The 26,020-nt window shown below is 39.6% G+C and overlaps 1 protein-coding gene across 1 annotated transcript in view; it reads left to right on the top strand.

The window, feature by feature from the left end:
- Positions 1-26,020, top strand: part of UGGT1 (UDP-glucose glycoprotein glucosyltransferase 1) — a 100,663-nt gene that overhangs the window by 58,934 nt on the left and 15,709 nt on the right. Inside the window, exons 20-34 of the mRNA XM_060105781.1 lie at positions 966-1,064; positions 1,998-2,021; positions 2,535-2,629; positions 4,542-4,748; positions 5,531-5,662; positions 6,463-6,593; positions 9,380-9,475; positions 13,755-13,857; positions 14,923-15,002; positions 16,410-16,599; positions 21,009-21,167; positions 21,707-21,792; positions 23,520-23,604; positions 24,732-24,820; positions 25,356-25,460. Coding sequence (XP_059961764.1) covers positions 966-1,064; positions 1,998-2,021; positions 2,535-2,629; positions 4,542-4,748; positions 5,531-5,662; positions 6,463-6,593; positions 9,380-9,475; positions 13,755-13,857; positions 14,923-15,002; positions 16,410-16,599; positions 21,009-21,167; positions 21,707-21,792; positions 23,520-23,604; positions 24,732-24,820; positions 25,356-25,460 — 1,681 coding nt within the window. The remainder of the gene's footprint in view (positions 1-965; positions 1,065-1,997; positions 2,022-2,534; positions 2,630-4,541; positions 4,749-5,530; positions 5,663-6,462; positions 6,594-9,379; positions 9,476-13,754; positions 13,858-14,922; positions 15,003-16,409; positions 16,600-21,008; positions 21,168-21,706; positions 21,793-23,519; positions 23,605-24,731; positions 24,821-25,355; positions 25,461-26,020) is intronic.

Genomic DNA, 26,020 nt, shown 5'->3' with positions numbered 1-26,020 from the left:
CTTGGCCTTTGCTGTCCGGCAACTCAGTTTTAAGGCCATGTTGCTTCCTCCCCTCTGCTACATGAAGTCATGGGCAGTGTCTGTCTTATTTACCATTGCTTACCTTTGCTAGACTATTGACTGAACAGATAGTAGGCCCTTGGAGTGCTTTGTTGAATGAAAGGATAGATGGGTTAGTGGGTGGACAGACAAATACATGGGAGGGTGGGCAAGCAAGATGTGCTTGGAGGACACTGCAAGAAACGGGGCATTTGTATTGGGGAGTAAATAATGCAAAGGCCTGGGAAGATTGCTGGAGATAAAGAAGGGGTTTATGATACCAGGCTGGAGACCAGTTTGTAGGTAGGAAGAAATTACAAAGTATTGAGAGCAAGGGAATGACTTGATGAAACTGGAATTTTAGCAAGAGTTCTCTGAGGGGGAAGTGATTAATAAGAGCATTGCCCATAGGCACTAATCAGGAAAGAAACATATCTGAAAATGACCTTTTGTTTCTGTTAAGGTTAAAAATGTTACTTTGGTAGATGTGAAATAACTCAAACAAGAGTTTAAAAAAAATATTTTCTCTCCCATTCATCCCCTCTTACCCCCAAATTGGATAGGGAAGAGTTTACTATGGGGATGGACTATGGAAAGGAGAGGTGAAGTTAAGGGGGTCTCTTTAAAAGATCATCTTGTAGGTGTAAAGTGAAAAGAGTGGGAATAGAATAAATTTAAACCATGAAACTGACAAACACATATCTGAGAGTTATGTGTGAGATGTGTACATTTTCTATTTGTGTCTTAAAATGTGATTAATGGGGTGGGTCATGTTGTGAACTTGTTCAATAAACGTGAAACAATATATTTCGCTCATGCATTTTATTAAAATGTATATTATGGTCAAATGAGATTATCAATTGAATATTAACATTAGATTGAATTTAGGCATATTAATTATAAATCTACTTTAATTTTTCTTTCAGATAACTTTTTTGTGGATGATTATGCTAGATTTACCGTCTTGGATTCCCAAGGCAAGACTGCTGCTATAGCCAATAGTATGAATTATCTGACCAAGAAAGGTAATACATTTTAGGCTTACCTTGGATTCAATTTGTTTCTCCTTTTTTTTTTTAGTATTTACAAAAACCTTAATTTTTAGTGTCTGTTGGGAAAGAGATTCCATAATTTCTTTTATTACTTTGTATAATTATTTGAGTCTAGAAAATATCTGTTTAAAATTTAATTTTTTATATATATTTGAAAATTCAGATGTTGTCTTTTTAAATTTTATATTAGACATTAAAGGTAAAAGGAAAAATTTTTTCATGGTTCAAAATGGAAAAAGAATTATGATGTAAAAATGGGTTAATGGATTGAAAATTGGTTTGACTTGTCTCTTCAATGACAATATTGGGTTAATTGTTTTTAGGATTTGTAAGATCAGCTTGGTACAAGAAATCCTTGTGCACGTTTTTAAACTGATTTTGATGCAGAGTTATTTATTCAGATTAAAATTGTGTAAAATGATATCCTCTTAATGGCAGACAGTGCTTTTCCCCTCTGGTCACACTTATTACCCTTTCAGAGCACTGGCTGTCATGTAAGGCAGCTATTTTTTTTTTTTTTTTGGCTGTGCCATGTGGCAAGTGGGGTGTTAGTTCCCTGACCAGGGATCAAACCTGTGCCCCCTGCATTGGGAGCGCAGAGTCTTAACCACTGGACCGCCAGGGAAGTCCCTAAGGCAGTTATTTTTATCTACTGTGGTCTTCTCCCAGAGAGAATTTCTGGTTTCCCAGATATATGTTTAAGTACAGGCAATTGTTCCATTTGTTTCCTCAAAGAAATTGGTTCTGAGGGGTCCTGGAACAGTGCTGTAACCCTAGTGGGACTAAGGAGCGAAAAGAAGCATAGGTGATGTTGGGCATTATTTAAAATTTGACTCTTAGAGTTGGCATTACTTAGAGGAATGACATTTTCTTTTCTTCTACTCTTTTTCCTTTACTTTTGTCCAGGAATGTCCTCCAAGGAAATCTATGGTAACTTTAAATTTCAGAATGTTCTATTCCTTTTGTTAATTAATTATCTTATGTGGTTTCAGGCACCACTGTAATTCAGAATTTATTGACACTTTATTGGGATGTTTCTGTAACCTGTGGATAACAGATAATTTATCAATGCAGATAAATTCTGTGTATAAATATTTGCCAAGAATTATATTTCAGAAAGTTAATAAATGAATATGATTAAAGACTATAATATGTTATCCACACGTTCAAAGACTCTCTTTCATTTTCCATGCTAACAGATACCCAAATCAAAATAGAATTAATAAGTGCATGTTCTTAGATTTTAGTTAAGCCACATGGCAAGTTACCCTGCTTTCATTCTAGTATCCAAGTTTCAAAACTTTTGCTTTGTATCTTTATTAAACTTGTCATTTTCTTACTTTTTGCATGGTTTTCAGAAATTACTTGGCTTAATAGCAATATTGAAACATAGGATGTGCTTTTTCCCCTCCTACTCCATATGTTGTTTTTGTTTTTCTACAGATGATTCTTTTATTAGGCCGGTAACTTTTTGGATTGTTGGGGATTTTGATAGCCCTCCTGGAAGGCAATTATTGTATGATGCTATTAAACATCAGGCAAGTATCTACGGCTTCATTCTGTATCTTTGTTTGAGGCCGCAGTTATCTTCATGGCATATGTGTGCTGATAATGTGCTGGTGGGGAGGCTGGATCCTGCTTTTTTGGTGCTTGAGGGAAAGAAGCATTGTTTTTTCAGAGGTCTGGCAGCTAGTGAGAAAACAGAAGACTGCAATATTTTGGCTTTATGTAAGGGAATAGATTTTTTTTTTTTTGGTAGTGCCGTGCAGCTTGCAGGATCTTAGTTCCCTGACCAGGGATTGAACCCGGGCTCCCTGCAGTGGAAGCACAGAGTCCTAACCACTGGACCGCCAGGGAAGTCCCAGGAATAGATTCTTTTAGAGGAAAAAATAAGAAGATCGTCATCATAGACAAGTTTTTATTGTATGACTGTTCATGTTCTTGCTGCAGAGGTGCTGCAAAGTTTGTGTTGTATATTGTATGGGAGAGACAGTGTCCTTATATTGAGAGAGGTCCAGATATGGGAGAAATACCACAGAGGCACATTAGCACGTGTATAATAGAAGTAGGTGTCGGCATGCAGAGGGATGCACATATGGGTGGTCTGAAAGCTGTGCAGCATATAAACCGTAGAAGTGGAGTGAATGGGCAGTGGTGAACTGTTGAAAAGTAATCACCCCTTCTAGAGGTTGTCCTTGTCAGAGAGAGAGATGTTACATTTCCTTTTCCTGAGCAGTTTCAGATTGGATCTTCATCCAAGTTTCACACCCCTCCTGTGTCCCCTTGCCACTCGGCGTCCCAAGGAGGCTTACTGAAATATCCAGGTGATTTCAGCGTCACTGATGTGCTGAGTGCCTTTATTGTCTAAGGGAACAGACTGGATGGTGCGGTCAGTTGTATCAGGAGTAGTCCAGGTGAAGGACGATACACACATAACACACTCTAACTCAAATTCACAAATGCTCAAGTGGTGAAAAGTGGGAGAACAGGGAGGGAGTAATTGAAGTAAAATATAGGTTCAAAAGACATGCACAGATCAATAGGATGTAGTGTCACAGAGTGAACACACCCATGTGACCACCACGCAGGTACAGAAACAGAATTGCCGAAGTCCTGAAAGCATGCCCCTGCTTGTGGCCACATCACTAGCCCTCCCCTGTCCCTCTTCTCACATCCTAGGTTTGCCTGCTTTTTACTTTAGTTAAATGGATTCTTATAATACGTATTTGTTTGTGTTTGGTTTCTTTACTCAACATTTTGGAGGTTTACCCCCGTTATTACAGGTAGTGGTAGTTAGTTCTTTTTCATTGTGCAGTATTGTATCATATGGCTGTACCACAAAGTTTTGTTTGTTTAGTCTGTTTGATGGACAATTGGCTTGTTTCTAGATTGGGGCTAGAAGAATGCTGCAGTGAATACTCTTGTACATGTTTTTAGATACACATGATTATGAATTTCTGTTGCTTATGGCCCTTTTTTTGGTTTTGTGGGCCCCAGATATCTTCTCCCACATGGATTCTTGACTTTTGACCCAAGGAGAGATTAATTTTTACTAGAAATCTGGAAAGGCCATGTGAATGAAGGGTCTGAGCAGAGCCCTTCAAGAGGGTTGGGACTTAAGGAAATGAAGATGGGTGTAACTGGGGTTCACATACCAATGTGAGGCATAACATGCATTAGAAGAATGCAAAATGTGTTGGGGAAATACAGGACTCTGACGGTCTGTCACGTATGCCGTATTTACAGGGATGGTAAGGAACGAAGTTGGAAAGGTAGGCTGGGGGCCAATTCATGCAGGGGTTGGAAGGCCTGATTATAGCATTTTAATTTTACTCTGTATGCGGAGGACTTAAGTGTTATTTGCTACTTATGGGATATGACTGATGTTAATGCTGCTTTTTAAATTCAAGACTTCTACCATATAACTCTTATTTCCCTTTTTGTAAATAGAAATCCAGTAACAATGTTAGAGTAAGCATGATCAATAATCCTAGTGAAGATATAAGTTATGAGAAAACTCAGGTCTCCAGAGCAATCTGGGCAGCTCTCCAAACACAGACCTCCAACTCTGCTAAGAACTTCATCACAAAAATGGCCAAGGAGGAGACTGCAGAGGCGCTGGCTGCAGGAGCTGACATTGGGGAGTTCTCCGTTGGGGTAAGTCTGTGTGTGGCACGAGGATGCCTTGTATTGTTATTTCAGAAGTTCATTCCCATGGGCTGATGTGTCCTGTTCCTGTTGATGATCAGGATTTGTGATTGTAGTTCTGAGCTCAGATGATTTTTTTTTTTTAATTGGAAGGGTCTTACCAAGAAATAACAATTCTGCCATATTCCCTTTATTACTTTTAAACTTGCTAGGCTTCAAGATGTGCATGATATAAGCTTATATATGTTTCAAGCACAAAGCCATTGGTTTTGTAAGTTTTTAAAAGACAGATAATATTTGATTTGTTTGTAGAACAATGAAAAATATTTGTTTATAGAGACTTAAGCTACTTAATGAGTTAGAGGCTTATGTGTTCTTGATGTATTTCCAATATAAGCCCATTTTATTAATTTATGTTACATACTTTTGACTGTTTTGTAGTTTTAAGATTTCTTATAAAATGATGAATGTACTTGATATTTCAGTTTAAAAAGACTCTTACTTGAAATTAGCAAGATTTAAAAATGCAGAATAAAGATATCATGAATTATAGTTTGCCAATTGAACGATTACATAAACGAACAGGAAAAGGAAATAAGCATTACTTGATAAGTGGGAGGTTGGGAAAAAATGGGAGAGAGAGTGGAGAACGGAGACATCGTAGTGTTAATTATTAAAATTAGTCACTACGTTGCACTAAAAGAGCATTTTATGATTTATTCATATGATTATTCATTTTCATGGTTTTCTTAATAACAATTACTTTTCCTTAATAACAATTACTTTCCTAGGGCATGGATTTCAGTCTTTTTAAAGAGGTCTTTGAGTCTTCCAACATGGATTTCATTTTGTCTCATGCCATGTACTGCAGGGATGTCCTGAAGCTGAAGGAGGGACAGAGGGCAGTGATCAGCAATGGAAGGGTGAGAACTTTGTCCTGAGACAAGGTTGACTTCAAATTAGATCAGTGGACAGTCTTGGCAGCATTCTCCTCTGAAGCTAGTAAACTCTTCAAACAGCCACTTTTTCCAAAGGTGATTAGGGCTCATGCAGTGCTGATGATCATTTCTGCTCCCTTGTTGCAAAGGAAGTTGGCTCATTTTGACATAAACGTCCTATGTGAAACTTTCCTCCTGTTTAATTTTGTCCTGCCATTGTGTAAGGTGGTGAGAGTGTGGTGGTTCTCAGAACCCAAATCCATAAGACCTGTGATTCATAAAGTACTCGTCCCATGTGGGGACCATGTTTATGGTTTGTGCGGTCTGTATGAACTTAATTGGTTTATGCTTAGACTATTTCATAAATATCTGCAGCCAGGGAAATGAGACTATGGCGGACATACCAAACTTTAAACTCTTAGCCCTTAGGGGTGAAATCTCTCATATCTACCACTACATTTTGGCTTTCTTATTTTGGCTTTCTTATTCATATTCAGTGAGAATTAATGAAAATGATACTGCTATTTTATTTCAGAGTTTGCTTACTGTAAAAATACTGTAAAGTATTCAAGTCTACATACACTCTGTGTAGTTGAGGAATTGATAAGTGAATAACTGTATGAGTTGATTTGGGTTTTATTTTCACTTTTTTCATTGATTTGACTTAGATGTAAACATGTTTCGGGTCTATAAAGTGATTTGGTTTGTAAGGTAGCCTGAGGACAACCAAGGACTTCTCCGCAGCCCGCTGATTCCAGCACTGACCACCCTGCTCTTCTTCACAGATCATTGGGCCACTGGAGGACAGTGAACTCTTTAATCAAGACGATTTCCACCTCCTAGAAAATATCATCTTGAAAACTTCAGGACAGAAAATCAAATCTCACATTCAACAGCTTCGGGTAGAAGAAGATGTGTAAGTTTTGCCATAGAAGAAATGAATCAGTTCATGTCACAGGGGCTATATTAATTGGACTTTCCTCATGCTACCTATTCCAAGATGTTTTATCTCCAGCTTTAAAATGTAATAGTGTTCTTCAATTCAAGTGTTTATTTATACTTCTGTTGAAATGAGTTAATTTATTTTGTAGCCAGCTGCTTAAAGAACTGGGTTAGTTCTCTCCATTTTGATTTTTTTTTTTAACTTTTGATTGTGGAAAATTTCAAACATATGCAGAAGTAGAGAGATGATTTTATTTCCTTGGAATACTTATGTAAAGAGATAACTTTCCCTCATTATCTGTTTAATTACCTTTCCGTTTTATTTTGTTCAGGAAAAAAAAGGCAAGTTAAATGTTTCTTTTTCTTTATTTACTAGTATGGAATAATGAGGTTTTTTTCTTGCATATTCCAAAAGTGATGATGAGTTGGTTATTGTTGGTTCTTGATTGTTAATTTTAATTCTTTCGGTGTTATTATTAGTTTATATATTTTAATGAGTTATTTCTCAATGGAAAAAAATAAGTATTTGACTGGTCTGTGTACCTGCTGTGTAACTGAAGCTCACAGTCACATTCACATGGTTTCTGCATTAAATATCAAATGAATGTGTAGCCGGAGGATGTATGGTTATGTTTAGTTTTTGAGGAATCATTATATCTTTTTCCACAGAGGCTGTACCATTTTACTTTCCCATCAGTAATGCATAAGGGTTCTAATTTCTCCACATCCTCACCAACACTTACTATTTTCTGTTCTTTTGATAATACCCATTCCAGTGGGTGTGAAGTGGTATCTCCTTGTGGTTTGATTTGTACTTCCCTAATGATTAGTGACGTTGAGCATCTTTTTGTGTGCTTATTGACCATTTGTATATCTGTGGGAAAACATCTATCCAAGTCCTTTGCTCATTTTTAATTATTTATTTTGTTGTTGTTGAGTTGTAGGAGTTCATTTATATTCTGGCTATCAATCCTTATAGCTATATGATATGCAGGTATTTTTTCCCACTCCGTGGGTTGACTTTTCACTCTCTTGATAGTGTTCTTTGATGCATTGTTTGAGGGTATAGAATTTTAAAGTTCTTCTGTTTTATTTCTTCATCTATTTCATACACCATGATGCTGCAGAGTTCAAGATGCACGTCTTAGTGAAGTGTTGACTTTGATAGCTGTGAAAGTAGTCTCTTTGCCAAGTTTTGTGTGATACGGAAAGGAATCTTTTTTCATCTCACCCAAACGGGGGCTACAGATAAAGAGGTTTCCTTCCACCTCCTCATTGGTTATTGAGTGATGCCCCTTGTTTTAGCCTAGGAAACACTTCCCTGATGCAGGCCAGGAGGTACCCCCTGATTTGAAGCCACTGTGTCATAGGCTTAGGTGTGGTGTGGTGTCCCTTGGACCACTCCCTGTCTCTGTGGAGGCTTCGGGGGAGCCCCCGGGAGTCCTTGTGGACTATATAGTTGCCAGACTATGCACAGAAGACTTGACCTTTTACCAAGCAGAGATGGTTCTGGATCTGTCCTGGTTGAATTTAGGGAAATAAGGTAGTCACGGGGCTGCCAGAAGATGGATGCTAAAACTATTCGGGTTCTCAGAGGGGCCTTGCTTGCCGAAGGTTTTCGTTAGTGCCAGGGCTCCTCCACCTTGGTCGTGCATGACAGCCACAGCTTTCATGCGTGACCCAGACCTGCAGCCAAGAGGCCATCATCAGCCCTGCGGAGCTCACCTGTGGCCTCTTTGATCATCCCAGTCCACATAACCAAGGATCCCTGGACATATTTTGTGACAATGTTGACACATCACAGGAAACAAATGGCCTGTTTTATATGTATTCAGAGTTACTATTGAGATGTACCAAAAGATGTAATTTGATATAGTTGTTTGGTTCGATGAGAGAATGCATAGGCTTGATTCCAGTTCAGACACATTCACGAATATATTCAAATATATTTGAGCATTCTTAGAATTTAGTCCTCAATTCAACAGAGTAGAGCATTTTTTCAGTCTCCTGATTTAGTTCAAGATCTTCCTTGGTTAGAAATCAAGTTAGGAGGGGCGGGGAAAGTGGAAATGCTTTTCTAAGTTGTTTACCGTGATGTTGATTGTAATAGTGAAATAGATTATGATGTATCCATAAATATAATATTATGCAGTCATTGAAAATATTGATGTACCCCTATACTTATTATCCAACAAAATGTTTATGATATCTTATTAAATGAAAAATCAGGTTACCAAATAATATAGTACCACTTTTATGTGTGTAGATATATATATTTTAAAATATGGAAGAATGATGAACTAAAATGTTATCAATACTTATTTCTTGAATATGCTATTATTGTGTGTATCTCCATTTTCTCCTTATATTTTTTTCCTGAATGTTTTTTCGGTAAATTATTACTCTAATGATCATAAAAATAATAAAGTTATTTAGAAGAGGGTGAGGGAGAGTTATGGGCCAGGCCCTAAGCTAGGTGCTTTATTTTCTATGTTTCGCCAGTGCAGTATTTACAAGAGCCATGCAAAGTAGGCATTATCTCCATTTCACATATGGAAAAATCAGCACCTACCCCAGGGCTATAAAACTTATCAGTAACAAAATCTGTACTTTTTTCTCATGCCAGTTGATAAAAAGTTTATATTTTCTTCAGACCAGCTTGTTGGCATTCAGTACTTAGGTTGATTATATTATGTTCAGCAAGAATTGGAAAACCTTCAGTAAAAGAGATGCTAAATTTTCACCAACCACATCTTTCAGGGCGAGTGACTTGGTAATGAAGGTGGATGCGCTCCTGTCAGCTCAACCAAAAGGAGATGCAAGAATCGAGTACCAGTTTTTCGAAGACAGACACAGGTATAGAATCAATGTTGAATTTGTGCATATTTACCTTTACCTCAGCTCCTTTATTTTTCCATATAAAGTGTGTATATAAGCTCTTACAAGAATGGAAAATTTGGCATGTGGTTTTTATATATATTCATATATAAAACTCATGTAACAGATTTCAGTTGCATACAAGTTGACATTTATTTCTAAATAAATCTGAAATAGTTCTGAATATACCCTTTAAGAAAACAGAAAGCGTTTAATGAAACCGATCAGTTGTCATTTTCTGGTATTAAAGAATAAACAGGTTGTTAGAGCATGTGTCTCATCTTTTATTGAAAACTATCTTGTTTTCAGTAAAATAAAAATAAGTGTAGCATTATAAGGAAGTCCTTCTCTTTTGTTTTCCAGTTTTTTATTTTGAAAAGTTTCAAACCTAGAGAATAGTTGAAAGTCTGTTATAGTGAACACCCAAATATCTTTAATCTAGCTTCACCAGTTGTAGACATTGTGCCACAGTTATCCGTGTGTGTGTGTATAGTATATGCTTGCATACAAACATACATGCACTCACATTTTGGGGAACCATATGAAAGTACGTTGCAGGTATCATTATATATCGTGCCCCAATTCTTCGGCATATATCTCCTGAGTACTAGGAGTCTCTCTCCATAGTACTGTTAAGCATACCTCAGCAGTTTAACCTTGATGAAGTAATATTATGTAATACCGGTCCATTTTCAAATTTCTCCAATGCCCAGTAATGACTTTTTTTTTTTTTTTTTTTTTCCTTTTTGCGGTATGTGGGCCTCTCACTGCTGTGGCCTCTCCCGTTGCGGAGCACAGGCTCCGGATGCGCAGGCCCAGCGGCCATGGCTCACGGGCCCAGCCGCTCCGCGGCATATGGGATCCTCCCAGACCGGGGCACGAACCCGCATCCCCTGCATCGGCAGGCGGACTCTTAACCACTTGCGCCACCAGGGAGGCCCTTACAGCTGTTTGCTTGTTTGGTCCAGATCACACATTGCAGTCAGTTGTTGTGTCTCTAGTCTCTTCTAAGCTAAAGCAGTTTTGGGGTGTTTTTTTGTTTTGTTTTCTGGGGTTTTTTGGTCTTTTATGACATTGACTTTTTTAAGAGTCCAGGCCAGTTGTCTTGTGCAATGTCCCACAGTCTGGGTTGTTTTCTCATGATTAGATTTAAGGTTAACCTGTCTTGAGGAAGAATGTCTACAGTTGATGTATCCAGGAAGGTGTATATCCTGATTGCACCTTAGGATCACCAGGGAGGCCTTAGGTGCAGAAGCCTGCAAACTATCAGAATCCTATGATTCTGATTTAATTAGTCTGGAGTGAATTGGACTTTGGTTTCATTGACCTGTGCTTTCTCACAGCCAGTCCTTGTGGGGATAAAATTTGAACTGATGACTCCAGGCTAGAATGGAGATCCTCTCCTTTCTCACTGGCTGCGGCTCCTTGCTAGTAATCACCCTGGTTGGATTTTGCCCACTAGCACCATCCTCTCCTTACTCTGTATGGTTTCAGGAAGTGACATGGTCTGGTTACTACCACAGGAAACATTCCTAATTGACCTGCCGTCTTGTTTGCCTATCATAGCCAAGACCTGAGCGAGACCTCTTCCCTACTTAGCACATCGTTTTCTCCATGAGTCATATATAATTAAAATGTCCTAATTACAAATTCTATTATGATACAGATTTCAATTAGAGAAGTTATTTTTATTGGGGTCATGTTAGTTAAATGAGTGTTTGTTATACTCAAGTCAGAAGTTTCTCATTTACGCAAGAAACAAGAAGTCTGAATTACTGGTTATGTATACCCTTTCCCTGAAAGTGTGGTCCATGGAACAGGGCACTGTCTGTGAGCTTGTTGGAAAGGCAGTGTCTTCTGGCCGCAGCCCAGACCTCCCGAATCAGAATCTTCATTGTAACAGGATCCCCCAGGTGACTCCTGCGTACCTTAAGGTTGGCGAAGCGCTGCGTTCCTTGACGCTCTACTCGCCTCTCAAAAGTGTGGGTGATTCCCCTAATGTTGCTTCTGTGTCTGTCACTTTCAGCCTTATTCTGGTCTTTTCTCTGATGAATACAGCAAGTGTATTTAAACATCGTGTTGTCAGTTTATATTGTTCTCCATTTCCACACCAATATTCCTCTTTTCTTGGTGTTTCTCTTGCCCTCTTTTTTTGCTGCAGAGATGTGGGGGTGGTTAAAAGACCTTACAGGGTCAGTTTCTGAGGATGTCTGTTGTGGGTCACCTAGAGCACTGGCCCAGGACATGGGTATGCCGTACAGAGCTCTACCCCAAACCAGCCAGGCTTAGGGGCCTGACCCACACGCTGTGCTCTAGAGGACTGTTTGGGACCCCTCTTCTCGTTTCCTTTGGGAGAGTTTGTATAACGCTGTTCTCTAATGCGCTCTTCCTTCTAGATTCTAGAGTACCACAGAGGCCCAAGTTATCTGACGGCAGTGGCTCTTATACTTTGGCTTTTACTTAGAGAGTTTGTTGAAATGCAGATTGCTGGACCTACCCCCAGAGTTGCTGGTTCAGTAAGTCTGGGTTGGGGCCTGACAATTTGTTTTTTTTTTTTTACAAATTCCTGGGTAAAGCTGATGCTGCTAGTCTAGAGCCACACTTTGAGAACAGCTGTATTAGAGTAAAAAAAAATGTATTGGAATAATTATTGGTAGCTGGGATTATTAATATAAGATTGAAAGCATGTGTTGCAGTACAGTCACAAAGCTATTCTGATGGTTATTTCCAAAACAGTTAAGATTTGAAATAACCTTCATTACCATTTAAACTGTGTTTACACAGTTTTATTAGTTATTATGTTCTGTTTTGAACTTTTGTTTTCATCCCGTTGGGTAAATGTTTTTGCATAAAAGTGGTGATTAATTTCAAAACCACATTAAAATAGTGTTCAGAGTAAACAAAGATAAGCATTGATTAAGCAATTAATGTTTTGGGAAAATTGGATGTATTTTTAAATCCTTTCAAGTTTATTCCTTTTTAAAATGTATCATAGGCTCCTGCTTCTCTTAAGCCACCTAAGTCAAAGTGGCTTTAGAAGGAGGCCATGTAACTAGAAATTACATGTGGGGAAATGCATGTTCTCCCCAGAAATCCTAGGAGTTGTCCTTTTTCACTTAACTAAGAACAGACAAAAAAATTGTATAACTTAATGCTGACAAGAGGTAGTGAAGTTCATTTCTTGGCCTTGTAAAATTGTTTAGTTCTTCAGGAAATATGTCTCATATTAGCCTCATATTAGCCACATATTAGCCACATAAATATTTGTGTCATTATGACTCAGTAATCCCATGTCTAGGACTATGTTAATTCTCAAGAAATTTCCAAGTGTGAAAAAAACTGGATGTGAGAAGTTCTTTACAGGTTGAAAGGCATCTAAATGTCCAGCAATATGGACATATATACATTACCAAATGTAAAATAGATAGCTAGTGGGAAGCAGCCGCACAGCACAGGGAGATCAGCTCGGTGCGTTGTGTCCACCTAGAGGGGTGGGAGGGAGACGCAAGAGGGAGGAGATATGGGGATATATGTATATGTATAGCTGATTCACTTTGTTATAAAGCAGAAACTAACACACCATTGTAAAGCAATTATACTCCAATAAAGATGTAAAAATAAATAAGTAAGTAAGTAAGTAAATGCCTAGCAATAAGGAATAGCTGAGTAAACTACAGCAGGTTCATTTGGTAAATCGAAGATTATTTCTTATTCAGGACATTGATGTATAACAACATGGAAAAATCTTTATAAGAAACTTTTGGGGGAAGGAGTGAAATCATTATAAAATTGCTGATATCCTGTAGGTGCATCTCATCTTTAAATAGGCATTTAAGGAAGACTATGTAGAAATATGCCACAAAGTGGTTGAGTTGGGATGGTGAGATTTTATGATTATTTATTTCCTTTTTCACTCTTTTGCAAGTTTTTGTAATGTTCTTATGTTCCTTTTACTATTTAAAAAAGTCAATTTATTCTCTCCTTATAACCTTCTTGCCAAGAAATAAACCTTGGCATAGTGTAACTGTCAAAACCAAACATCAGAAGCTTTTAGAGCATTTTTAAACTTTGTGGTAGACGTAATCACATAGTTGACCACCACGGAACCTTGTTGTTTTAGATCTAAAGTTTTTTTGAAATGTTAAGAGGGCTGATTGGTTGTGTTGGATGTGTCATCTCCCCACCCCATTCCCCCCAAAGAAATCAACTGTTTGCTGTTTGCCTCGAGATTAATGTTTTATCTTTTTGCTCTCTGTAGTGCAATTAAACTGAGGCCAAAGGAAGGGGAGACGTACTTTGATGTCGTGGCCGTTGTTGACCCTGTCACCAGAGAAGCGCAGAGACTTGCCCCGTTGCTTTTGGTAGGGACAACTGCAGAGGCAGTTCCCGTCATCCGTGTCACATCGTATTTACCGGAAGTGGTCCCATACCCTGAGATTCTCTGCGAGCATCGTTTTCCCTTAGTTATCTTTAAAGGGCATTGGAAAGTGCTACAGGGCATATTGGGCAGAGCAGATGTTTTCATAAAGATTAGTAATGGCTCTGAAAACAACTTAATAACCTCTGAAAGTAGGTACAAGTTTGGTTGATTACTTCATGTAATTAAGAAAAAAAAATTATCTTTATTCAGAGCAAAATGTCTTTGAATTAAATTTATTATTGCCATACTTTATATTGGCGAAGAGTAAAAAGGTAGAAGCATTCTGCTTTATCATTTTCCTTTCTTATAACTAGCATTTTCTTTTTGTAACGTGTCTTTTTTTTTTTTTGGGCTGCGTCGCACGGCTTGTGGGATCTTAGTTCCCCGACCAGGGATTGCACCCGGGCCCTCGGCAATGAAAGCACCAAGTCCTAACCATGGGACCACCAGGGAATTTCCTGCAGAATGTCTTTTAGATATGTTATAAGATATTGAAATTTAAAAAATTTTTAAAGAACTCTGCCAAAAATTTAGTTGCCTCAATTTTTTTTTGAGTTGTGTTTTTTTTTTTAAGTTTTACCGAAGTATAATCAGTTAACCTTTTTTGTGGGTATTTGTATGTATTTTTTCCTATGATAGTGTGTAAGCTGCACTGATGAACCTTTAAACTCTTCCTTGTGTAGACAGCTATATCCATTGCCTGTCTTGCTTCCCCACATATGTGGGGAGCAGTTATTTGCAATGACCTATTTCCCATGTTTTTGTCCATGTGATATGTATGTGTGATTTAGATTGTGCACTAGAGCTGTGATTTCTAGGGATTTATCCAGTGCAGACTTTATAACATTTATTATCTTTGTATTTTTGCTTGAGATATTAAGAAATGTTCTCTCTCCTAACTTAGTGTTGATACATTTCTGAAGAGACCATGTAAATATTGTATCTGAAATATCAGTCACTTTGTAGGGAAAATTTTTATGTTTTGTCATCTGGTTTGCTCTTTTAGGTTTTAACTCAGCTGATCAACATGAATCTAAGAGTATTTATGAACTGCCAATCTAAACTTTCCGACATGCCTTTAAAAAGGTAAAACAAAGTGGTTAAGAAATCAACCCCTGGAAAAAAATCACACTCAATCTGAAAGCTGAAATTGAATGTCAAGGATCATATGGGTTTATATATGGACCTCATGTTTGAAAAAAATCACTTATTTTGAAGTTCAGTTTTCCTAAATTTCTAAGAACTGATCAAAAGTTCTAAGAACTTAGTGTGAGCGTGGGAGCATTTAAAGGTGGAATTAGGGACTTCCCTGGTGGCACAGTGGTTAAGAATCTGCCTGCCAACACAGGGGTCACGGGTTCGAGCCCTGGTCCGGGAATATCCCACATGCCGCGGAGCAGCTAAGCCCGTGTGCCGCAACTACTGAGCCTGTGGTCTAGAGCCTGTGAGCCACAACTACTGAGCCCGCGTGCCTAGAGCCCGTGCTCCGCAACAAGAGAAGCCACTGCAACAAGAAGCCTGAGCACCACAAGGAAGAGTAGCCCCCGCTCACCACAACTAGAGAAAGCCCGCGCACAGCAACGAAGACCCAACGCAGACAAAAATAAATTAAAAAAAAAAAAAAAAGTGGAATTAACCCAGGCCACTTGCACCTGTGGTTTGCTTTCTTTCCTTTTTTTTTGTTTTGGTCAGAATTACATAATTCTCTAAAAACATTTGAATCAATGTAGCTATTAAATTTACGTTAAAATGTGCTGTGGTGTAGAAAGACACTTGTCTATACTTCTCCTCCTTAGAAGAGCAGCCATTTCTAAGTTGGAATGTATGTGGCTCATTTGCATGTATCTTGAAAGGAAGGCAGGCTTATCTGCATACTCTCTGAGCTTTGGAATGGTCATTTGTGAAACAGGTCGCCTGGAAAGCAGTCAGTAGTAATAGTGTAGCACATCTGGGGACTGTGGTAAATTGCCACCTTGCAAATGCGCTGGCTTCTTCTATAGGTTAGATTCTGAGTGAACTGAAGCCGTGTTTGAAAGTGACGGAAGGGTTCCAGCTTTCACCATTATCCTCTGATAGGAGCAATGTTTAAATGATTGCATACAGTGTTTTCAGGGTGTGCCCGAGAACTCAGCCACCATTTAGGACTTTGTTTTTGAGAGAGAGGAAAGTGAGTTTCTTTCACCAAGGGGAGGCAAGTGCTCAGGACATGCTTTTGACTCCAGCAGCAGTTGCCCCCATCCCCCATCCCCCAACAGGGCAGGAAGGAAGGACCTCCCCTCCCAGCCCCACCTCCCCTGCTCTCCTCTCCTGCCTGCAGCAACCACAGGACGTACAGTTAGGTCAAGAGGTAGTTTTGGAAACACTTTTCTCAGTCTGGAAGGAAGCCCTTCCAAATCCAGTTTGTCTTAAGCCAGTTGTTTACCTGTGTGGATGCGTATAAACTCAAGGACTGTGGTTGCACTGAAAAATTCACATCTTTCTTTTCCATTTCAGCTTTTACCGTTATGTCTTGGAAGCAGAGATTTCTTTTACTTCAGACAATAGCTTTGCTAAGGGTCCAATAGCAAAATTTTTGGATATGCCACAGTCTCCTCTGTTCACTCTGAACTTGAACACACCTGAGAGTTGGATGGTAGAGTCTGTCAGAACGCCATATGACCTTGATAACATTTACTTAGAAGAGGTAAGAATATCTTTGCTTCCCAGTGTCTAACCACACGTAAAGCCTGTTGAAGATGTAGTGGTGGTAGTCTCTGACTGACCAGACTGGATCACAGTCTAGGTGGGCTTCTGACACAGCAGTGTTCAGGTATAATTGTATTTTTATAAATAACAGCCTAATAGATCTAATTCACATACCATAAAATTCACCCTTGTAAAGTGTACAGTTCAGTAGTTATAGTATATTTACAGAGTTGTGCAGCCATCACCACTGTCTAATTTTAGAATATTTTCATCACCCCTAAAAAAAACTCCATACCCATAAGTAATCACTCCCCATTCCCCTTGCCCCTGGCAACCACTAATCTACTTTCTTTCTCTATGGATTTGCCTGTTCTATTACTCTTACCTAAATAGAGTCATATATTTTGTGACTGGCTTCTTTCACGTAAATTATTTTCAAGGTTCATTCATGTTTTGGCATGTATTAGTACCTCACTCCTTTTTATTGCCAGATAGTATTCCATTGTATGGATACACCACATTTTTATTTATTTATTTATTTATTTATTTATTTATTATGTCACTGATAAACATTTGGGTTGGTTCTACTTTTTTACTAGTATGAATAATGCTGTTATGAGCATATGTGTACAAGTTTTCGCAGATATGCTTTTATTTCTCTTGGGTATATACTTAGGAGTGGGATTGCTGGATCATACGGTAACTTTATGTTTAACTTTTTGAGGGATTACCAATCTGTTTTCCAAAGTGACTGCATCATTTTTCATTCCTGTCCTAATGACAAATGATGTTGAATATTTTTTCATGTGTTCATTGGCCATTTGTGTATTTTCTTTGGAGAAATGTCTATTCAAATCCTTTGCCTATTTTTAAAAAGTGGCTTGTCTTTTTTTTTTTTTTTTTTTTTTTTTTGCGGTACGCGGGCCTCTCACCACTGTGGCCTCTCCCGCTGCGGAGCACAGGCTCCGGACGCACAGGCTCAGCGGTCATGGCCCACGGGCCCAGCCACTCTGTGGCATGCGGGATCCTCCTGGACCAGGGCACGAACCCGCGTCCCCTGCATCAGCAGGCAGACTCCCAACCACTGCGCCACCAGGGAAGCCCTGGCTTGTCTTTTAATTGTTGAATTGTACGCGTTCTTTGTATATTCTGGATACAAGTCTCTTGTCAGATACGTGCTTTACAAATATCTTCTCGCATTTTACAGGTTGTCTTCATTTTTTTGATGGCGTCCTTTGAAGCACAAAAGTTTCTCATCTTTTGTGAAGTCTAATTTACCTATTTTTTGTTGCTTGTGCTTTTGGAGTTATATCTAAGAAAGTGTTGTTCAATCTCAGGTCACGAGGATTTACTCCAGTGTCTTCTTCTAGGTCTTTCACAGTTTAAAACTCTTAAATGTTGCTTCTTAGATTCATTTTGAGTCAGTCTTTGTCTGTGGTGTGAGGTAGAGTTCCAGCTTTATTCTTTGCATGTGGATATCCAGTTGCCCCAGCACCATTTGTTTTAAAAACCTACTCTTTCCCCCATTGAATGGTCTTTACATCTTTTTCAGAAATCAGTTAACCCTAAATGTGAAGGTTTAATTCTGGGCTCTGAATTCTATTCCATTGGTCTCTGTGTCTGTCCTTAGGCCAGTACCACACTGTCTTATTTACTGTAGCTTTGTAGTAAGTTTTGAAATTAGAAGTGTGAGTTTTCCAGTTGTGTTCTTCTTTTTCAAGATAGTTTTGGCTATTCTGGGTTCTTTGCATTTTGGAATCAGCTTGTTAATATCTGCAGAAGAGGCTGCTGGGATTTCAATAGGGATTGCATTAAATCCCTAGATGAATTTGGAGAGATTGCCATCTTAACAATACTAAGTGTTCTGAACTATGAAAATTGGATGTCTTTCCATTTATATAGGTCTTTAATTTCTTTGAACAATATTTTGTAGTTCTTAGTATACAAGCCTGTAAAAGATCATGTCATCTGCAAATAGAGTTTTACTTTTTCTTTACAATCTGGATGGCTTTTATATACTTTTCTTGCCTGATTGGAAAATTTTTAAGTTACTGATTCAGTCTCTTGTTATAGGTCTGTTTAGATTTTCTATTTTGTCTTGAGTCAGTTTTCAAAGTTTGTGTCTGTTAGGTATTTATCCATTCTATCTAGGTTTTCTAATTTGTTGGCATATAGTTATTCATAGCCTTTTCTTTTTTTTTTTTTTTGCGGTACGCGGGCCTCTCACTGTTGTGGCCTCTCCCGTTGCGGAGCACAGGCTCCGGACACACAGGCTCAGCGGCCATGGCTCACGGGCCTAGCTGCTCCACGGCATGTGGGATCTTCCCGGACCGGGGCACGAACCCGTGTCCCCTGCATCAGCAGGCGGGCTCTCAACCACTGCGCCACCAGGGAAGCCCCCATAGCCTTTTCTTACAGTCTTTTTTATTGAATAGTGATGTTTCCTTTATCCTTGCTGATTTCAGTAAGTTGGCTCTTCTGTCTTTTTTTTCCTGGTCAGTCTAGCTAAAAGTTTGTCCATTTGTTGATATTTGCGAAGAACCAGCCATTGGTTTCATTGGTTTTTCTTTATTGTTTTTCTGTTCTCTGTTTCATTTATTTCCATATAACTGTATTTGAAGTCTCTAAGGTAAGTGGTCCTTTTTCCCTAATCCATTTTCAAAGATAGTGTACTTTCATTTCACTGATGTCTCTTCCCAGCCCTCACTCTACACCTAGCTCAGAGTGTATTAACAAAGGAATTAAAAGAAAAAGACATGGTCTTTACTTCCAGGGAGCTTACGGTGCCTCAGAGCCTCCCTCCTTTTTTAAAACATTTGTCTCTTGTGTCTGCCTTAAATATCTCTTATTACAATTGAAGCCTGTTTTCTGGTTCTGTCTTCTTGGGAATTGGGAGACTGGAAACTCGAAGATAGTTACCAAAGGAATTAGCAGCCCTCTTATCATGAGGTTGAATTACTCTAGTTTCTTTAAGTAGAAACCCGTAGGTACTAAGTTGGTGGCGGGGAGAGAGACAGAAAGTGTGCGCGCACGTGCGTGTGTATGTGTACATACGTACACACCATATTTTTAACAAATAGGGAACCCTTGAGGAACCAACTCTTGTTGAAGAGACCACACAAAGCACTAAAGAACAGTGCACAGAAGTATAGATCAGATGCAAAGCAGGTTTCTTCCGGGGCCTTCCCTGGTGGTCCAGTGGTTAAGACTCCGTGCTCCCAATGCAGGGGGCCCGGGTTCGATCCTTGGTCTGGGAACTAGATCCCGCATGCTGCAACTAAAAAAAAAAAGATCCCGCCTGCTGCAACTGAAGTTACCGCACGCCACAACGAAGATCTTGCATGCTGCAACTAAGACCAGGCGCAGCCAAATAAATAAATAAATATTTTTTAAAAACCCAAAACAAAAAAACAAAAGCAAAGTAGGTTTCTTCCTTATCTCCCAGAGTTTTTGCTCCTCTTTCTTAGGCTTCCTCCAGTTTCTCTGCACTCCATTGAGAATACAGAGCCTGAGACTTGTGAGCATGTGGAGCATTGCAGTAACTGTTAAGCTCCAAGTAGCTCACTGTTAGGGTTAGGTAGGGTCATAAAACCAAGCCTGAGCTAGCCTGGGGTAGAAACTCTTCAATTAGCTAAAGCCAAGCTGCCCTAAGACTTTGTAGTTGTATCCCATTTTCTGCAAGAAATTAGCAGTAATTTAGGCAGTTGGTGCAGCATGTGAACGGTTTTATGCCATTATGGAGCCATTAAGTTCATCTTGGACGTTTGCATTTAGAATAGCAATATTTTCAGCTATATTCCAAAGGCCAAGATGAATTTGCATTGCTCTCTGATGTTTTTCTGTTCTTTCTCATTGTTTCTCTTTTCTCATATGAGCTAATCCTTGTAGGATTGTTTTATCTATCTTCTCCATTATTTGCTTTTAGATTGTTCGTTCATTTGGCAGTTTTATCTTACATGCTTTTTCCCCAGTACTCCTCTTGTAGATTAGCATCTTATCCTCTCTGTACTTTTGGAATAATCTCCTTACTGTTTTTCCCTGTGTCCTTTTTCCTGACTCTCCTTCCAACCCACCGTAGTTTCTAAAATTGTGTACTCTTGTTAACTACCAGCACAATCAAGATACAGAGCATGTCCATCACTCCAGAAGGTTCTGTCATGCCCCTTTGCAGGGAACCCCTCCTCCTCCCCCTGGCCCCAGGCAACAGCTGATCTGCTTTTTATCCCTATAGTTTTGCCTCTTGTTGAATTTTTTATAAATGTGATCATATGGTATGTTGCCCTTTATGTCTGGTTTCATTCACTTTGCATAATGCATTTCAGATCCATCCATGTTGTTGCATGTATCAGTACTTTGTTTCTTTTTATTGCTGAGTGGTCTTCAAGTGATTTAATTTTGATATTGCAGGTGGACAGCATAGTGGCTGCTGAGTATGAGCTGGAGTACCTGTTACTGGAAGGTCACTGCTATGACATCACCACCGGCCAGCCCCCACGGGGACTGCAGTTTACCTTAGGAACTTCAGCCAAGCCAGTCATCGTGGACACTATTGTTATGGCTAATCTGGTAAAAAATCAGTACATCCGGTGGTGATACTCAGTCATGTTAATTGGGGCACTGCAATTTATGACAGAGCAATTAGCATTCTGAACATGAGGGAGATTAAAATTCATGATGGACTGAATTTGGTCAATATAAAAATCAACAGTTTAGTTAAACTTGTAGATTGGAATTACGTGACAACTTAAAAGAAAACATGCTAGAATATTCTACCCTAACCAGATTGGCTCCTGAAAAAGTATTGCTTATGAGCTGACAGCGTTTTTCCCTTCTTTCTCTTTTTTCTTTTTGAGATTTGAAGCTTATTCACACATCATGCGTTGCTTCTTCACTGAAGTACAGCTAAAGGGCAGACTTCTTGGCTTGACGGGCCAGTATTTTGCTAGTGTTTCTAACATGTAGATTTTAAGAGTTGCATTCGTTTGTTAACCATCTTATTTAAAATAAAGGTGAATGTTATTTCAGAAAAAGAAATAACTGTCCCTCAGAAACAGCATTTTGATGTTTTTAAGAGCACTTAAATTTGTCTTGTCTTCTTGTCCTAGGGCTATTTTCAGTTAAAAGCCAACCCAGGAGCTTGGATTCTCAGACTAAGGAAGGGACGTTCTGAAGACATTTATAGAATCTACAGGTAGGATTAAGTGATGCAGGTACATTTTTTTTAGAGCATTCTGCAATGAGAATCAGCTTGAATTGAACACTACACTGGCAATTACCCAGGCAATAAGAATTTAATGTGCAATTGTATGTGTGATGAAACGGTGCTTTTCTAGGAAATTAAATGTGGGAGGCTTGTTAGGGTATAATTGGATAACAAGCAGTGTAAATACTAACAATATGTATAGTCAAATTTGACTCTTTGGTCATTCTTTTGTGCTAACAGTATCCCAGGATCAAATCATTCTGTCACTGTGATGAAAACCATAGGCAGATGAGAAAGTGAGTCATTTCAAGAAAGGAGAAAAGAAATGAAGAACAGTCAGACTTTTCAACCCTGGATAGTATATTTCTCTACCCTGAGTGAGTTGCAGATTGACAAGACATGTAAGCTTTGGCCATGGAACCTTGGTGCGAGCACTTGTCTTTCCAGGTCTGAGGTGGTACAGAAGTACTCCCAGAGCATCGTCGGTAGCCTGCTTTTTGCTTTAAGGTTTGCTACAAGTGACTGTTAGTTTAAAAAAATTATACTGCCTTTTAAAAAGGTGTGATCTAAATTCTGCTTAACACAGTTTAAATTAGTATTAAGCTATGTGAGAAGACTTTATGCCAATTCATTTCGGGAATGATTTCCATTAGAGTTTATTTGAAAACATCATCCTGTTGTGTCTTCATCGTAGCTTTATAGTCTTTACTGACCCACCTGAAAGCTATGTGGATTTCTGCATATTTCTTACCAAGAAAGTAGAAGATTTTTGTATTACAGTAAAATCTTCATTGTACATAGTAGGGTTTTCGCCTATTAATGTTTTCCCCAAAAGCTTATGTGTTGTCTTTCTAAACTCCGTCCCTGCTGTGTGCCCTTTTCCTGGCCAGTCCTCCTACGGTGGCCAGCACCTCACGGTCACAGGCTCTCTTCCTCCTGTGCTTCCCAGGCTCTGGAATGTTTCATGCTCCCTGTCAGGATCTCACCTTTGCCCGAGAACTTTGCTCTCTGCTGGATGACAGTGAATCCAGTTCTATCGTGGCTTTCTGTAGTTATCACCTTAAAATTTGGTGACTGGTAATTTTAGGCATTACAGTTGATTAGTAGGGGGATACTGTTTTCAGTTTTTCCTCCTCTGCCCTGTCTGCTTGCACACAGAGCTCGTTAGAGTTCTTCCTCCAGAGGATGGGCGCCAGATTGAGTGCAGGGCCTAGGCTTGGCTGTGTGCCTCCAGGAAGGACAGAGTAGAAGCATTTACAGAACTCTGAAGTAGAGCCATGTCTCGCTGCTTGCCCATTACAGAGCAGTAGTGATGCGTTTCCGGTGACGGTGCAGGGACCCAAGGCCCCCGGGTGCTCCTTTATCGAAGGGCACCGTGCTCGGCTCAGACCTTGTGAACATAGACAGTGGTTCGTGCTCATGATGTGCTTGCCAGCACTGGGGGCCTCTCACTCTGTGGAAGGTCATTCGAAGAGGGACCCGAGACGGAAGTTTGGGCTGTGACCGATTGGCATGCTCAGCATGGAAGGACAGAGGTTTTGACAAGTGCTTCTGCATAGCTTGAAGGGGTTTCCTGCAGATTGTGAGAAAATAATTTGTTCAGAAATCACATGAAGATGATGGACAAATATGGGGGGTTGATATCAGACCATTCACTGCATTTTGAGACCTGTGATTTGTGATGTCTGTCTTCCTTTCTTCCTTTCTTTTCTAAGTCACGACGGTACAGATTCTCCACCTGATGCCGATGAAGTTGTTGTTGTCCTCAACAACTTCAAGAGCAAAATTATTAAAGTGAAGGTGAGTTTGGTACATTAAGGCAGCCACTTTGTTAAAGTTGGTGAAAGTAGCAGTAACTTGGTATTTGGTAGCTATTATGTAAAAATATGTATCTTGAAACCAGCCCCAAACTATGTGAGGTGATGGAATGTGTTAACTCCAGAAATAGTGCTGTTATTATATATTCACAATATATACCTATACCAACTTATCACGTTGCATACCTTAAATTTACAAGTGTTACTTGTTAATTACATCTCAGTAAAGCTGAAGAAAAAAGAAAGAAACCAGCCTGAGACTTTAATTCACCTTTGGAATTTTACTGTAGCGTTTATAGGAATGCGCTTGAAATGCAAAATGTCTTTTGTAAATACGAGTTTGTGGCTTTCTTCACCTGAGAGATTGCACCTTTTGGGCTATCTCAGTGAGCAGTACAAGTCTCGTTTTACATCAGATGTTTTCATAGATACTGCTTTGCTTACACAGCCACAGTTCACAGTATTATTCATGATTTTATTCTCAGAAGATTGGAAAGAATGCCAATGAGAATTTCAAAACCAATAATAAATGGTAGCCTTATTTAATTTCTTTTCACTTCTGCTTTCTGTTCTCAGAATTTTGAAATTCCTAGTGCCTTTAAATTCAAGTAAAAGGTATTATGGGATAAATAATCATTATACACAGTAGAATCGAAAGCAGACGACACACGGTTGAGCAGAAAAATGATCCCTGTGCTGTCGAGAAGATTGGACCCCTGTTTGCACTAGTCAGCCCTGATACAAGGCTGTCACATGAGATGACTCCTTCCTGACAGTTAGAGCTCGTGTGTGCTGCCCTCTTTCCCTAGAACTAGCGGTTAGCTTGCTGAATTGTGCTTCTGATTTCACTCAGGCCGTAAGGTTCTCTGCCCGTTTTTCAAACCGAAAACAGTTATTGTCTAATTAAAAGAGATTGCTGTCTCCACACTTAAGATTTTCATGTGATATGATGAGCACGGTTTGTTGAATACATCTGGACTCGGGGCGGATTGTACCTGCTGGCAGGATCATTCCCTCCCTAGTGTGGACAGTGTGCGTCCAGGGAAGATCAGTCCAATGCCTGTTAGACCCAGTAGGGGGATCAGATCCGTCACGTGTGACTGGTTGCAGGTTCAGAAGAAGGCAGACATGGTGAATGAAGACCTGCTGAGCGACGGAACTAATGAGAATGAATCTGGATTTTGGGACTCCTTCAAATGGTAAACTGGCATCCTAGAGAAGTAATGTTTTTAAGGAAAAACTGATATATAAGCACCATCCCTCCCATCTTTTGAGTATAATAATCCTGTTTGGGCTTTTCAGATTCTGCTCTGTGCAACGAAATCTTGCACTTGTACGTAGACTAGATGAGTGTTTCCCGCTGATTAACTGAAAGAGGTTATCGTCCCCTCGTGGTGGGGTTACTTCTGTGCCCTAGTTCTTGACTGCTGTTGGGTTTTGCCTGCTGTTTGGAGAGCTGAGTGGTAATTGCTCAGTTAACCTTCCATTGTATGTCTTGCATTCTGTGGACTAGCCTGTGTCCAGTCTTCTCCTGAAGCTACACGAGGCCCTATGGGCAGGCTCCCTCTCGTTGGGCAGCCATCCCCACCTCTCCGTCCTGTGGGCTGCTTTCGCCGGCCTCGCGCTCTCGGGAAGGAACAGGGATGGGGAAGCACCGTCTCCTTCCCTCTCCCCTGGGGCGGTGTGTCTGTACCAGTGTTTCAAGTGTTCTTGTTTTCACCTTTCTTGTTATAGGGGCTTTACAGGAGGACAGAAGACTGAGGAAGTGAAACAAGAGAAAGATGACATAATTAATATTTTCTCTGTCGCGTCTGGTCATCTCTATGAAAGATTTCTTCGGTTAGTCACGTTGGTTATTTCAGAATATATGCATGAATTTGTTACAGGATTCTTATTTAGGGAGTACGTGTTTTATGGGATTCTGCCTGTTATACTTCTGTGTATTTGACACACTCTAAGGATTGTGACTAGATTACCATATATAATTGTATTTGTTTTGATCCAGCCAGCCTCATGAAGGAGAGCTAAAGGCATCTGTGTACCTATTACAAGGCTGTAAACATATTTCAGTATCACTGTGCACACATCATAAAGAATGGTGTTTAATTGTCCTCCAAGCATCGCTTAAACCAGAAATTAGGAGGTTAACAGAGAGAACAGAGGTGGAATAGGGCCATGGACCTGCCTTCTGAAGATTCATAGGATGCTAGAGCCAGGAGGGATCTTAATTCCGTTTTATAGACAGGTTGAGATTCAGAGGGTGGAAGGATTCGCCTGAGGTCGCACAGCCAGAGCGGAGGAGAGGCACAGGCTTGGGCTGGTTGACACAGCAGTCGCCAGGGGGAGGCCCTCAGGGCGCCTTGTTGTCAGTGGTCAGGAAGGCCTTTGCCTGAGAGTGA

The sequence above is a fragment of the Mesoplodon densirostris genome, chromosome 8 (assembly GCF_025265405.1).
Source record: "Mesoplodon densirostris isolate mMesDen1 chromosome 8, mMesDen1 primary haplotype, whole genome shotgun sequence".
Taxonomy (NCBI): domain Eukaryota; kingdom Metazoa; phylum Chordata; class Mammalia; order Artiodactyla; family Ziphiidae; genus Mesoplodon; species Mesoplodon densirostris.
Note: the sequence above shows the minus strand (reverse complement) of the source record. Positions and strands in the feature narration are given on the sequence as shown.